At 48.6% G+C, this 16,283-nt stretch overlaps 2 protein-coding genes across 2 annotated transcripts in view; both read left to right on the forward strand.

The window, feature by feature from the left end:
- Positions 1–12,295, forward strand: part of LOC119386150 (uncharacterized) — a 33,645-nt gene extending 21,350 nt beyond the window's left edge. The window contains exon 6 of the mRNA XM_049414235.1: positions 12,125–12,295. Within this exon, the coding sequence (XP_049270192.1) occupies positions 12,125–12,295 (171 nt within the window). The remainder of the gene's footprint in view (positions 1–12,124) is intronic.
- On the forward strand, positions 11,858–15,856 carry LOC119387783 (transcription factor Sox-14). The gene has a single exon (XM_037655295.2). The coding sequence runs from the start codon at positions 12,773–12,775 to the stop codon at positions 13,862–13,864; it is 1,092 nt and encodes a 363-aa protein (XP_037511223.1). The 5' UTR covers positions 11,858–12,772; the 3' UTR covers positions 13,865–15,856.
- Positions 15,857–16,283: the final 427 nt, after the last annotated feature.

Below are 16,283 nucleotides of genomic sequence, written 5' to 3' on the forward strand. Positions count from 1 at the left end.
GTGATCTATGGAGAACGATCAATCTTGGGACACCGGTGTCGAGCAGGCAACAAGCAGCAAGCAGCGTCGCGTTTCGTCAGAACTCGCGCCGGCTTTGTTCACGTGATAACAGACACTTGCACTGGAAGATGTTACAGGGGCGCCACGAAGCAAAAGAACTCAAAGGGAGGCCATTTTTGTGGACTCGACGCGCGCATAAGTGTTCTTGCTGCATTCTTCGGCAAGACGTATCTCTTGTTTTTTAGAATGATTGGCGCCACTGTCTGTGAGCGAATAGGACGCGGAAACAGAAAGCTCACTTCGTTGTATTTATACCCGGAACTCTTAGCACAATAGCTGGCATTGTCCTGTCGCCTGGAGTCGCCATAGTGGCAGCTGGACCTGGTGAAGCCGACAAGAAGGCGTCATGCGCATTTCACTTTGCATATGCAATATCCATGCTAAGGCGTGCTTGCGGGAGTTTACGCATACCGGCTAAGGACGATTATAGAGAAAACATTTTGCTCATTATACAAGTAGACGCTCGAACGACTGGAGATAGCGACGTAACCTATTTTGTGCCATGGGGAAGCTCGTGGGAAAGTCAGGACAGCTTATCCGTGCATGGTATCTTGAATTGACGGAAGGCCAGAACTGCCACGCTGCACTCAAGATGATTTATATCGCTTTGGTTTACACCATGACCAGCGAATGGAATGGTACGTAAATGACTGCCTAGCATGAGAAAAAACATCTCACTGAAGAATGACTCTGCACCTTCTGGTGGTAGCATGCTCGTATGGGCTAATACAATGATATATGCGCAATAACCTGCAGACGGTCCTATTCCACCAGGTGAAAGGACTGCTCTATTGCGAATGGAGCTCGGAAAATTATAATTGTGGTGGTGAAAACATGTTGCATGTAGATTATGACATTTCGGTGCATATTCTGTTCGTCAAAATCAAATAGGAAATTTAAATGCTCAACCACGTCAAGTGTACGAGACAGTTGGAGGTCCGAAATATGCTGTGACCATTCATTGGATTAAGACATCAGTATAATACTTGGAAACCGTTCCTTTGTTCACGCCTCATGTTAGCTTATCGTAAAGTTGCAGTTAGTTTAAAAAAAAACAATCAAGTTGATAGACAGAGATCGTAAATGTGCGTGTGAAACCCAGAAACTCAATCGCTGACTAAAGGTCTCCATAGATTAAGTTTTAGTACTGGATTGTATCGTTCGTTCTAAGCCTTACTACCACAGTGTACGCTGTAATTCGCGGGGTTGCAGGCTCCTGTAAGCGTCTCTTTCCGCGGTTTACCGCAATAGCCTATAGGGCCTACGGTTATTTCACAGCAAGAGCTTATTAGGAGGCTCCATGTAACTGTTTATACACACGTGGATCTAAACTGAAAAACCACGAAACGGCACCCCACTGGCTGTCAATCAGCTTCGTCCACACATGTCAGCCCTGTGGCAAGCCCTCTCCAGCCAAAGATGGCTAGCGCAGCACTGCGGTTTCTCGAGACCATCAGAGGGAACACAAGAGGGCGAGCGAGCGAAAGTGGATAACAGGAAAGAATGTACACGGTGCTTGATGAGCTTCGCCGAACTCACGTACAGGTTCGCTGCGTGTACAAACTCGCGTATTCATCCTCGTGACACGGCCGAGGACCCTTCCTGCACTTATCGGCGCAAAATGAGAAGCAGATAACGCGTGCCCTGTGGCCAGACCTCTCGACGAGAAAGGCGCGAAACGTCTCGCGGTGTGGAGCTCTGCCTGGCGAACGCGGGCAAACGACGATGACTTTTTTGGGCTTCGCCACCCCGCGGGAGGGGCACAGCGCTGCGCTCTTTATGAACGAGTCGTTAGCGGCGGAACATCGGAAGCGATACGGTCATTGCGGAGGAAGCGGGTGGCCAGAGACGCTAGCCCTCCCACTGAGCGCTCCTTCGTAGCTAGTGTTCATCTTTTCTCTCGTCATATACTCCTCAACGCCTCTCTCTCTCTCTCAGTACTATATATGCTATGGGCGAAATGGCTTCATCTGAGGTTTCGTCTTCTTCTGATCCCGTCTGTTACTCTCGCAGAAGGCGGTCGGTCGCTCTTGCTATACCGCTGTGCATGCCCCCCGCCCTGCACGAAATGTTCCGGCGCGGTCCATCCGCAGCTAATCGCTCAACGGTCATCAGGTTTCGGTGCTATTAGCCCGTGCGACGTCTGTATCTCGCACGCGCTGCAGGAAGACGGTTCGAGGCACGATTGGCAGCATCCCCCCCTTTTTTTTCTTACTTGACTTCTTATTCCTCAATGAACTGGATCGAATGGTTGGGTCTGGGTCCTTCTATTCTCTCGCCCCTTAGTGTCGCTGCGGTCGTCGCTGCGGTTGATGAGTGGCGAGGTCGTGTACGGTGTTCCGGCCAGCCTGCGCTAATCGGCGTTGAGATAGACGGCCGGGTGGCAGAGAGCATTATGTGCGCTCCATCATGCGTGTTACTGCGCCGTCGCTTAGCGCATTAACCTTTGTCGGCCGGATGTCTTCCGTTATGTAGCCCACTATCACGCCGCATAATGGCGAGGGAAGTATCATGAGCGCAAACAGGATCGGAAAGTCCCTTTTTCTTTTGCAGTTTTTTTCTTGGACCATTTGTGGTTATGAAAGTACACCAGGTACGTGTTTGTGCTGATACCCTATACTTATGAGCGGCCAGCAGTTTGAGGCCAGAGTATCTGACATGATACTCTCTAACCCTTTGCAGTGACCGGCTATGGATGGAAACAACTTTATTGAAAGTCCGGCGATGTTTAATAACCCGGGCTCAGGTCTCCCATAAGGGGACTTCTTCGAGGCCTTGCCTCAACGCCGCCTCGCGGGCCCGCTGGGCTGCCCATTCTTGTGTCTTGAAGTTGGAGCTGCGCAGTGCGGCTGCCCGCTTCGACGCAAGAGCATCCGGAGCTACTGCCATCTGAACTGCTGTGACAGGGCACTCCCATAACATGTGTGAGAGCGTCGCTCTGGTTGTCTGCATAATTTACAAGTGGTGGAGCGACCAAAGGAAGAAATCTGTAGGCATGCATGAAATGGTGTCAGCTCACGTATGACAGCGTAAGTTGGAGACCACTGAGACAGGCCTTCGTCCAGCAGGGGACATAATACATGCTGACTATGATGATGATGAAGATCTGATACAAAAGTTAACACCTGTTTCTTTAAACGTCATTTGACGAAAAAGAAAAAAAGAACTGCGTAATAGAGCAGACTCTGCAAACACAGTTCGAAGCGTACAACTCGCGATAAATGTAAGAAAGTCTTCTTGAGTGGCGTAACATTGCGAGTGCCTCTCTCGAGGTCCGTTACTATGTCGTGACAACGAAAGAATTGGAATTTGACACGCTCTGAACGCTCGCAGAGAACACGTGCTTGCATGACCACCACGTATCATAGCTTGATTTTACAATGCGCGTAAATAAGACGCACAGAATAATTCAGATACCATGCGTGAGTACGTGGGGTGGTTGAAAAGGTGAATCAGGCTGGCGTTATTGTGTCGGAAGCTTGAAACGGCTAGGCCGCTGTCAACTTGTTTCTTAAGCACTTATGTATTTTTCCACTTACACTGCCAAGAAAAATGATAAAACCGAAATTTCCGTAATCGGAACCTGTGTCCTGTGTTGATGTATACCTATATATAAGTGATGCCACCCATGCCAACAGCACGCTTGCTTTATAGTGTCTGTAGCTCAAGTCATAGGAATGAGGGTTTATATGAACCGTCTTGAGTAGCGCAACGAGGCAGGCCTCTGGACGCCCACCAGAAACTTCGCGGCATCCTTGGAGCCACAGTGCTTCATCTTCTTAAGAAGCGTCTCAGCAACAGACACGACGACCGACCCAGGGAATCCGGCTGAATAAAGCCTCCCCAATCGTAGATCAAAGCTTTCCTGCACATTGTGAATGCACGACTTCCGAAGCGCAGGTTCTAAACAGAGTGTTGCGATGCCTCTCTTTATTGTTTTAGAGTGAGCCCATTTGTATGGAAGGAGCTTTATATGTGCGCGCGGTGAAGACGCCCGGCACACGTGACATTCGTTGAACTTCAACGGCAAGTCTGAGAACTGAAGTGTATATCTTCTTCTGGACGTTCAAAAGTAGATAATAGCCCTTTCCCACGATTTTTAAAATCTTCTAGAACACCCTTTAGCGCATGCTCATACGAGGTTGAGCACTTGTTAAAAATAATTAAAATGTCGTCCACATAACGAAAAACTTTAATGACTCTGTCATCGTTGGTACAGTTAAAGCGATCGTGTAAACAGCGATGGATGGATGATAAAAACATGTGACACAACACCGGCGCCATACAAGAACCAATGCACATGTCTTTCTTTTGAAGATAAATCTGGTCGTCAAACTTTATGAAAGTTGCCTGCAGGTAACATTCTAAAAGCGCTACAAGGTTCTCTGCTGCCAAGCGTGCAGCATTTGGAAAGGCAACCGCACCATTTTCATCAGTGCAATCTTTAACTGCGACGAACAGTTCGCGATGAGGCACCGCGTAAACGAGCTCTTCCACGTCGATGGAAAAAGCAAAACCAATGTCGTTGCTGCCTTCAAGAAAACGTATACACACTACATCAACTGAACTTTTTGTAAGGAACTTTTGTAAGGAATGGATCACTCATCTCGAGATTATTCAAGACTTCGAGCAAAAACTCACTGGCGCAATGATGCCACGTACATTTTGGCCTTTCTGGCGCAGTCTGACCTTTCGGTTGTCCTGTCTCGTTGCGATACTCAAGAGGGTTTATATGTCCAAACACCAACTCGCCCACCAGTCAACTCTTTTAAAGAATGAGGGTTGATCTCTCCGGAAAGAATAAATGCAAGCAGCTGCACTTTCATAACGAATTGAATTGTACAGCGCACAATACAAGACGTAAGACGAAGAAGCACACACGGACAGCGCTGCGCTTCTACGTCCTTCATCTTGTATTTTGCGCTGTACAATTAAATTCGTTATAAATCAAGACCAACTATAGCCCGTATGTCCGTTCTGTTAGCTGCACTTTGTCGCATATGCGCAGTCGCATTTGCGCGATGCTTTTACGGCGCAAATGCGTGTCATCAAATAAACTTTCGCGAAAAATGACAATAAATAAAAGGAGTATACATTTAAAAAGAAAATCAAGAACACAACCACACATGCACACACGCACACAAACACACACACCAGAGAGTTTTAGTGCCAGGGACCTCAAGCGGCATACGTACGCACGCTCTTGCGTTCCTTTGCACTCTCAGTCGCAACCACAGAAAATACAAAAAAAAAATGCGAGCGCTTGCGCAAGCCGCTTTGGGGCCCCGGCACTAAAACTCTCTACTAACAAGAGTACTTCTACGCAAGTGTATGTACACGTGTGTACAGTATGCGAGTGGCACGCTGCTCATGTTCCTCGCTTTCCACCTTCGGTACAATGGCTGCCGCCAGATGGCAGGCGCATTCGCAGCTGCCTTGGTTGGTCAACCGGAGAACAAAGCAGAGGAAACGATTCGTATAGCTGTTCACATATAGGCCTACTGAATGCGTCATGTGCATACGCATCGAAGCATGCACACACTTGGCGACACATGACATGTACGTTTGCATCACGTAACGTCGATCTACGTTTCTTTAGCCGTCACTGGTGTAACCAGAGATTCTCACGGGGCCTGCAAGTGGTCGTGACACCTTGCACGTGCTGCGCACAATATATATACCCGCTTGCGCGTGCGCCGTGCCCATACTATGCCTTTCGTTCTCCCATGATTTTAACACTGTGTATGCATGTTCTGTGCAGTGTAGACATGACGCGAAGCATAACGCACAATGTGACTGTATATATTACGAATCCATCTGCGTAAGTCTACACTGATACAGCGACGGTTTCAGTGGCGCTTGGGCGTCAGCTAAAGCGAGAATTTCCACTGTCGTCCACTATACCGCTGGGATCAGTAATTAAATGTCAATTTAAGTGACATATGACAGAGTCCGCCGTACCTTATAAAAAAGTTGGTCATTAACTGGTGAATATAATTTAAAGGGAGGCTGTTAATGCCTTGAATAACCTTTTGTAAATGTTGGGGAAATGAGCGCCCGCTCCAGTTATACCGTGATGATAATGCCCTGTGTGCCATTGTAAGAAATGTATGTTCGAACTATACTCAATAAAGAGGAAAGTTTGGTATTTTAACTTGGCCAGGGGCATGTACTCGAACATGAGTTGACTCTATACTCATGTGAGCAGTCCGGCTGTGTACTGCACGTAGTTCTCTATACACGCGTAGTGTACGTTATTCGCAGGGACATCTGATATCCTCTGCAAAGCGCGGGTTTTGTTGTTATTGTTTTTCATACTTTCACATTTTCATGGCAGCAACAAGATAAGAGAACAGTGGTATAAACGCTGTTGACCAAAATGACATGCCTGCCCAAGATATATAAAATAAATAAATAAATAAATAAATAAATAAATAAATAAATAAATAAATAAATAAATAAATAAACGGCAAGAATAACGTGGCTCCTGTAGGCCGAAATACCACTGGTTTTCCGCAAATACCACAAGTTTTAAAGTGGGTTGCTATTTACAACGCACCTGAAACAGATAGAATGTTTAAATGCACTGCCGCGAATTATTATCCCAGAAAATAACTATGGTGCTGCTGCTATCGTTTACCCTCGCCTTTTTTATATTTTTATTGACCTCTACGATCGCTTGACAATAACCAGCGGAAGCGTCAATACTGTTTCCTTGTATATACAAAACAATGTACTTAAATATAGCGTTAAAGTCTGCGGAGAAAACAAGGTTAGAAGGTTGGGCATTTTCTTTCTCATAGAACGTGTGCAGGTAGCTACGCACTGCCTGCAACCGCGCACCTTTATTGTATAGCCAAAAGCTCGGCACCATGCACTCTGAGGAAAAAAATATTACCTTGTTATCTGTTTTGGGGAGTCCTGACTTTCAACATATCTAACTCTCCTTAAAGATACACTTTAGCTCTTTTTGGAGAGTAGCGCCTCCCACAACTCTCCGAAGAGAGCACAATGAACTCGAAGAGAGAGTTAACGTGTACCTCTAAAGAGTGTTATAGTATATGTGGCAAGCCACCACTCACCAACAGCGCTCTTTCTTTCTTTCTTTCTTTCTTTCTTTCTTTCTTTCTTTCTTTCTTTCTTTCTTTCTTTCTTTCTTTCTTTCTTTCTTTCTTTCTTTCTTTCTTTCTTTCTTTCTTTCTTTCTTTCTTTCTTTCTTTCTTTCTTTCTTTGTGTGATTTTTTTAGGCTGCAACATATCTATAACGGCAAGCCGCTCTTCCCTCAGCGCAGCGATGCTGTGCGGAGAAGACACACCAAAGTGCCATGAAAGCTCTTGTTCGCGCGCGTCCTCCCGTGTATGCAACAAGCCCGATCCTGTTGCTCAGCGCTTGCAGCCAATTCGTGGCCCTTATCTTGCGAGTGATCTGCGGCTGGTGCAATGACTGGGTGAGAGGCGAGACGGCTGGCGGAATTCGTGCCCACGAGCCTATAATGTTTGAGGACGCGTTAACTCGAGGTTTCGGAGACGCATTGAGGTCACTGAGAGGCAACGCTAAGCATTTGCCCATCTCGGTCTGCTGTTCACTCGTCAGCGTTGAGAGCGAGTGCTCGCGATAATCGAGACAAACATGTTCGTATTAGTGGCACGAGCACCGAATGACATTCTTGTTTCTCTTCCAAGCACTTGCTGCTGCGGGCCGAGGTTTTATTATTTTTTTCTTTTTTTTTCATATACCTCACAATATAAAGAAAAAAAAAAGCACTTGCTGCCGAGCACTCACTTTCGGTTTCCCGAATATTCCGAAAAAGCATTCTAAAAATATAAATCGATCTTGTGTCCGATATGGGACACAAGATATCGGAACATAACATATCGCAACCTCGCACTTGTACTGCGTTCTGATCGTAGGGGCCTTTGTGGGAGGGGTTTGGGAAGAGTGTGTTTGTGTGTGTGTGGGGGGGTGGGGGGGTGAAGTTTCACTGTAGCGCCCTCAACTCTTCCCACCTTCCTCCCACTGAGGCCATTTCCATCAGAACGCAGTGCAAATACGAGGTTGCGACATGTTCCGATATATTGTGTCCAATATAACTCTGAACTTCAACCCCCCCCCCGCCCCCCATCCCTTCGCATGCCTATGATGATAGTGATGGCAGCGTTGCATCATGGCGGAGTTACCGTGTCACGCTGGTACGGGAAGTGCTCCATCTGATCGTCTCATGTGAACACTGCTGTGTCACTTAAGGTCAACAGAGGCAGAACAACCTTCCATATTACTCCGGTACATTCATAAAACATCACCACCTCCCTCCCCACCCCATCACCATCATCGTGTTCTTCTTCCTCGTCGACGTATACAAGAGTATCAACCCTGCCCGAGCGCAGGGCTGCCCAATGCCAACCCCCGGAGCCAACCAGACACTTACTGGTTGGACATCACTGACGTCTCGTTTCTTTTTTTCCGCTTTTACTTTTTTCTCTCTCTCTCTCTCGCTTTCTGCCCCGAGCACGACTTGCAGTTTATATTCCGCCTTTATACTATGGCATCCATATCGACATGAACTTTTTTTTTATTGACATGATGTAAGGAGACGTTGGGGCGCAAATAAGGCGCCGGATACTCCTTAGCCCTTAGAGTATATATCTATATCTATAGGGTCCATAAACATAAAGTACATAGTGTCCAAATTTATAATCACAATTAACCCGCAGTACATACAATATACAACTTAGCGTAACAGTCAAGACCATAACATGAACTTCTTTAAAAAAAAACAACAAAACAACGAAAATGAAAACGTTTCATCTCGGCCTAAAATTAAAGTTTGAACAGCGTGTCCGCTTCATTGCTATACGAAAAGACGCTGTCCGACGCTATCACGCTGGTGTCGCCGGGAAGAACAACTTCTTACGCAACCAATCTTGTCTAAAAGTAAACAAAAAACTACGCATGAGTCGCCTTACTGAAGAATGGGAACCTCTGCGCTCTCGAACGAATTATATATGGTAAACGGATGTTACGCCACTTACTACCATACCATTTAAACAATGCACATTGGCTTGCGCATTTTCTTGTTCACGAGGAAGAAGCTTGCAAACATTTCGTTTAAGAGGAAGGGGTGGGCTGTTATTTATCGCGTACTATATTTTCTTGTCGTTATGATTGTTCACATTTTTTTAAATACTTTAATAACTTCCATTTTTGTGCGTAATATGATAACAACATACGTTTCATTACTTACAGCAGCGGGTTACATTGTATGTGTCACATTGTATTAAAACAGCGTTACATTGTACGTTAAAATGCGTTTCTTATGTACACCTGCATTACGTTATGTGACAACAGGTGTATTTTTATGTAACATGCTATTATTTTCTTTTTCTTTGTATTTTTTGAGAAAAAGACAATAGTCTAGTCTTGCTGCTCCGTGCTCATGTTTCCTTCTGTTGGTGCCAAATTTAGGGACCGTGGGCCTCGTCAAGCCGTTGTGTGGCTTTGAGCTGACCGCCCTCAACATCTAGGTATATTTTTCGGAGCCTGATGTTGAAATAAAAAATAGTTCTGATTCTGTCTTCCTAGAGATATGCCTACGCGGAGATATTGTAGGAGGTCCGTAATTGAGTCGTTCTCCGCGTTGAGGACACACGCACAAATCAAGAATAAACAAAAGATTACAATTACACAAATTCAGAAATGCGTGAGGGACAAAGAGAATGGAATGGAGGGAACTACGAGTTTCATTCCTTGATTTCTCGAAATCGGCGATTGTCTACTGAAGCGAAGTCCACTATAATAAAGGAACTCAGAAGAGCGCAATACGCAAAGACACAAAGAAAAGAAACAGAGAGCAAATACGCAAGGACATGTCGAGTCGATACCGCATGGGCGTGCTAACACCGGAGGGGTGGCTGCTTGACGATATACGCATTACAGCCTCACCCGGTCGTCGCACCTCTCCCGTGATCAAATAGCGGAAGAAATACGCGCGGTGCCTTCGCACTTTCACGGCTTGCGGGGTGGGTTTTGTTTGGCTTTGCGCAGAACGAAAAAAAAGTACATACAATAACGAACGGCCGAGCCAGAAATGGAAGAGAGGGGAGGTATTTAACATTGCGTGAATAGTACACGCAAGTTCCCCACCGCGTAGAGAGGCGGTGGGTGGCTTGTTACAACAGCGTCGGCTATTGTGGGACGTGTATGCATGGCCGAATGATGGGATGTTTTGTGTAGCCATATGCTCCTAACTGTATCTGGTGTAGCAATCTGACGGCGGCGGCGGCGTTACTTTAGGGTGGTGAAACACCGCCTCTGGCTGACGGCCATCAATGTGACTGGCAGCGGCCACGTCTGTTAAGGCTTTAGAAATCTATACTTAGACTGTCAAATAATTGCCCTCCATCTCTCTCTTCTTATACGGGGTGAATATAGACCATGTGTTGTCCGCACATCGAATATTTTGCTTATAAATTGACTAATTTTTTTCGCATATGACTCTTGAAGCCGGTGTATCGATCGGCGGTACAATATCGACGACGCCGAGCTGGCATTCTTGACCCGTTTGAGGGTTCCGGCGCTTTGTGAGACACTCATTGTACACACCTCCTTTCACAGCTTTCTCGTCATTGTGCAGTCTTGAGATCCTAGCCTTGTGTCGATCGTGTCGAAAGTGCATCGTTGTGTATATACGGCGTTCTACGCAATCATGGAACCTGAATGTCCATGTTCTTGTCTCATATCTGTCTCAAATGCGAAAACTTCGCGTTCACGGTATGCACCGTTGTCTTGCTCTTGCTCCGCGACGCAAATTTAAGAAGAGACGTTGACACTAACTGCTTTATATACCCGACACGAGGGAGGCATTTGACCGCCGTGTAAATGTTCGAAGATAATTTTTGACCCAGGATGTATCACCGAGGGAAATGTCACATCATATCGCTTGACTGACGTTCGCATTAGGCAAGTCTCTCGGGTGGTTTGTAATACGAAATATTGAAGTGGAAGCGAGTCTGACAAAAATTTCCCGGTCCTCAGTTACAGCTGGTAGAAGCCTTGTAGACAACGTAGTTTGTCAAGTGCATCTTTGGAAGAAGGAATCGAAGTTATGCGCCAGCCGAGTGTCGTGGGAAACCGGGCAACCTAGGGGCATCGCGACACCAACAAAAGGGTGGTGAGTGGAGGGTAAATCGTAGACATTCCCCTTTAATTGCAGTTTGTACGTACCGACAAAAGAGTCACCAAACCGCTATACATGTTTCACTGCACCAGCTGTCTGAGTTGCGTCTGCAAGGGAGAGAAGGTGAACGAGACTTTCGGTGCAACAGTTTCACTTGAAGCACCTTCGGCGAGGTAGCGCAGCGAAGTGGCACGCGCGCCTCTTTGCGTCGATCGTTTGCGAGCGAGCGCCAGCCGCTACGGCTCCTCCGGCGCGTGCCGGCGAGCGCCACATTTTTTTTCCTCCTCCTTTCTTGCCTGTTCTCCTTCTTATATTTGCTCCCTCTCCTGAAAAACCCAATGGCATTGTGTGGCGGCGCCTTCAATCCCGCCCTTTGAGCCACTCGACATGATTGGCCCCGCCGACCCTGTGACGTCAGAGGCGACCGGCTCCCGACGGCTGAACAGGCCAATAACAAAGCGACGCTCCAAGAGAATCAATCTGCGCGCGCGGTGCGTGCGGTGGGAGAGAGAGCGGCGCGAATCTCGCCGGATTCCGCGTTTGTTTTCGCCGCCGTCGGTGACGCGCAGCTTTAGTACTTCATTTTTCCCTCCCGCTCTTTTCATTGCTCCTCGTCACGCGGGGATCTCTGGCTTGTTTCGTCGGTGGCTGCAGCAGCAGCCGGCGTCGTCGGCGGTGGCTGTGGTAGAAGCGGCACGAGCGCTGCGCGCGTCGCAGGGGGTGCCTTCCTCTTCCCCACGACCCTTTCTTCTTTCTCACCGTGCCGCTTTGGAGTGACGCCGCGATGTCGACTAGTCGCACACGTCGTCCGCCGTCTCCGGTCTGTGGACGTAGCGCCGACGCCAGTCGTGTGCCAGTTTGCTCTTGACTCGTTCACCACCTCTCTTCAGGCCAGCGGCTCGCTGATCGTGCCTACGCTTCGCGTGTGCGCAGAGAGGATTCCTACAACTGCCCCCGTCAGCAAGTTTCAGCACAATTCTGGCATGAACTTCTGCGTCAGTTGTCCATCGGCTACGACGACGACAGTGACTCAGCCGTGGTTCAACGGCCCCGCCGCCTGACGTAGCAGCGGAATCGTTCGTCGAGGCACGCCCCGCATCGCGCACGCCCGCGGCCTCGAACCGAGGACTACGAGGCTGGGGCGCTCCTGCTCCGCGAACGCCGTGTTGTGTGTTGGCTAATTTGCTCCTGTGGTGTGCGCGGATCCCGCATCGCGGGAGCCCCTCGTGCAAGGCGTCAAGATTGCGTCCTATCCTGCCTCCGTCGTGTCGGCCGCGTTCCCGTTCGCGGGATTCGACTATCGCTTTCCGTACGGAGCCCTGCCGCCGCCTGCGACGCCTAGGGACTCCGGTGCGCCGCATGGCATCCCGTTGTCCCTCTTGGACCGCGGTCACATCGGCGACCTGGGTGCGCGGTCATCTATACCGCCGACCTCCGGCGGAGGGGGGCCCTCTCCGCTCCGTCCGGCGCCGCTCACGTCAGCACCTTCTTCGTCGTCGTCCTCTTCGTCGTCCGCCGACTCGCACGTCAAGCGTCCTATGAACGCCTTCATGGTGTGGTCGCGTGCCCAGAGACGCAAGATCGCGCTGGAGAATCCCAAGATGCACAACTCGGAGATCTCCAAGCGGCTGGGCACCGAGTGGAAGCACCTGTCCGAGTCTGACAAGCGGCCCTTCATCGAGGAGGCCAAGCGACTCAGGGCACTGCACATGAAGGAGCACCCGGACTATAAGTACAAGCCGCGCCGGAAGCCCAAGAGCATGCTGAAGAAGGACGCGCACCACCACAGGTTTCCTTTCGCCCTGCCCTACATCCCGGGTCCGGGAGACTACCTCGGCCTGGCAGCGGGCCTGCCCCGGTCTCTCTTCCCACCGCATCCGCGGATCGCCATTCCGTTTCCGCAGCACCCGGCCGCAGTCGCCTCGCTGCAACAGCAGCAGCCTTCGCCATCTCCGTCGCCGTCGCAAGCGCGATCCGCCTCTCCGAGGTCGTGCCACGCGGAAGAGAACAACAACCGGCCGTCATCGTGCGATGACGTTGTCATCGGCTCCGGTGGACGCAAGCTGAGTTCTCCGTCCTCGCTGTTGGCGACCGCCTCCTCGTCGTCACCCCCGGCATCCTCGGCGTCTACGACCCCGACGTCGGACCCTGCGGCGTCCCCCGCGTTCAAGGCGTTCCTGCCGCCCTCGTACGCGTCGCCGTATTGCCCGACGTCGTCGTCGGCCGCTGCAGCCCATGCTGCAGCAGCGTCTCTTTATTCGGCAGCTGGACTGTCGTACCTGATGCCGTGCGGCTGCGGCTCGCCGTACGCCGGAGGCGCGGCCGACCCTAACTGCCGGCAGCACCTGGGCCCCACGCCGCCAGTTTCGACGTCGTCGTCGCTGTTCGCGCTCAATCCGTTCCTCAAGTCGGTCGAGTCCGGTCTGCCTCCGGGCTACGCGGGACACGCGGCCATGGCTGCGGCAGCTGCCGCCGCAGCTGCAGCGGGCTCCCTGCTCGACGATCCGCAGTCCATGTCCACGGTTCCGTCGGCGGCCGCCCATCTGTTCGGCCTCTATTCGTCCCTGGCCAGGCCCAAACCGCACGACGCCCGGCTTGAGGTAGGCGCTTCTTCTCTCGAGCCCTCGTGAGGTGCGCGAATAGCGTAACTGCTTATCCGGAAACGCGGATGAAAGAGAGGCTGTGAACATTTTCATCGATCCCTTTGAGAACAAGCATCGATATTAACTATTGATAGCTTGCACGTGACGTCATCGAGCAACAACATGGCTCCGACACGGCGGCTTAGATGACGTCAAGGCATTATAATCACGCGGCGATTAACCTGCTTCAGTGTGATAACGACTTCACTGGAACGTTACTGGGCCTCTGTGCATGAATAGCGACAGAACCATCATGCGATGTACTGACAACACTAACGCGACATCACAAAGCTCGCGTACCACCATGTTGGTGCTCCAACGCGCCCGTTTCATGACGTTAGTGCAAGCTATCTTACACAGCTTACGCTGTCAATGAGCTATATCATGGACCAAGTGCGTGCGTTTTTATGTCATCGATCGCGGCGCTCACATGTGGGCGCATGACTTCGAAAACTGCCTTCTTTGTTGTAGGGACATTTTGTATGAACTTGTAGCTCCCATAGACGAACTGACTGTTGCATCCACTCGGCCGTGCATACAGATGTCGCCACGCAAGTTGACCATCATCACATTGTGTGCCCGCGACTTTATAGAGCGGACAGTTGTGACATGCGATTTGTATTGGTCCGAGCAGATAGTGAACGGGCATTATGGCTGACTTCGAATTTTATTATGAGCTACAGCTGTGATAGGTCATGAAGTCATGTAGGATTATTTGTGCATCTGTTAGCGTCATATATGCGCATTCGAAAAACAAACTAGAAAACGAAAAGACGTTTCTGCTCTCTTGGCTTTATTGCTAGCATATACCATATGCACCTTTAAGAATGGACTGAGGCATACGTGCAACGTGGGCGAAGTTTGGTGCCTGTCACCTTCATGATGTTTATTTTCGAGCAAGATTTGATTTTCGTAGGAGAACACGTGATTGTTCTTGCTATAGCTTTATAGTATTCTTCAATTTGAGCTTTACTACAGGGCACCTGATGAGACTGTTCGCATAACTGCTTTGAGAGCTCCTGTCACTAGAGCTTTATGAAGACGCCATAATACAGACTAGGTATTATTCTGCTTAACCTGAAAGCAAAAAGAATGTTTTCTTTGCGATGCCAACAATTTGTTGTTTGTGCAAGACTGTTTAGATGAATATATTTTGTACACCGTTCGTGTTTGTATGTATACGCGTATACGTACGTTCTGGTGTGCACGCGGTTATCCTTCCTTTCGTTATCATCTGATCTCGTTATCAGTGTCAGCTTTGACGAAACCAAGTCACTTGCACGTGCCAATAATATATAAGTTGTTTTGAGATCATCATATAATTTATTGTACATGGAACGTGGATCGGCCATGAATGGGCTTTGTATTTATAAGCATCGTGAGACAAGAATAAAGGAAATAATTCTAGATTTGTTCATCCTCGGCGCTTTGGGAGCTTCATTCTTTAGACACCCTGTCACCCAATCACGTTCAATCGTTTCTGGCTCGATGCGAATTGTACACAGCCATAAACACTCGTCGTCAAATGAGAGAGAGATCACTGCTAATGCTATCGAAGGCCGTTAACCCTGGATAAGATATCGAACAGGGACGAGAAGTCTAACTGGGAATAAACATTAAAGGCTAATAAAAGTATTGTACATCAGTACAACCATTGTATTGTGCTTCACCTGTATGACAACACAATTTAAAAACTATAGAGCTTATTGTTTCAGACGATTTTAGCGATCGTCTACATAGTGCACGGTGATATTTTAGAGACAGCAAAAAGAGCACTGGACTCTAACGTATATTTCGCGTCGTATTTATCGCTTTCACAAATGACAATTGAAATCGAGCTCATTGACTATTGATTAGGTTAGTTCATTCATCGATATGTTTGAACTTCCCAAACCAAAGCCGATGGATATAAAGCAGATGTACACTTTGACTGGAAGTTCAAGCATATTAGTTGCATTTCACCGTGAACAACAGCTGCAAAATATCTGTACCTCCCGCCTTTTCCAAATTTGGCCGTTTGTTCATTACGCTTACATTCCAAGATATGGGTCGTATTCACAAATACCTATTACGTGGAAGATTTGTTCGAAAGAATATATTATTCGAATAATATCTTTATACTATTAGCGAACGCTGTCGCGGCGAATCGCATATAGGGCACTCACAGGCAAAATAGCCTCTCGAAATTGGACCCACAGCTCTTAACAAAGACGGTGGCAGCAATACTGGCGGGAGCGACACGTCGCAACACCTACCTTAATGCTTGACGACGGCGGCATGGTGACTACACCTTGTTGGCTGTCATACTGTACGAATATCACGTGATATTCTCACGATCACGTGGAGACATCTCAAACGTATTAAGGAGCCGGGTGCGGCTATGTATGGTGAATTGAGGAGAGATGAA

Source organism: Rhipicephalus sanguineus, chromosome 3 (assembly GCF_013339695.2).
Source record: "Rhipicephalus sanguineus isolate Rsan-2018 chromosome 3, BIME_Rsan_1.4, whole genome shotgun sequence".
Classification (NCBI taxonomy): domain Eukaryota; kingdom Metazoa; phylum Arthropoda; class Arachnida; order Ixodida; family Ixodidae; genus Rhipicephalus; species Rhipicephalus sanguineus.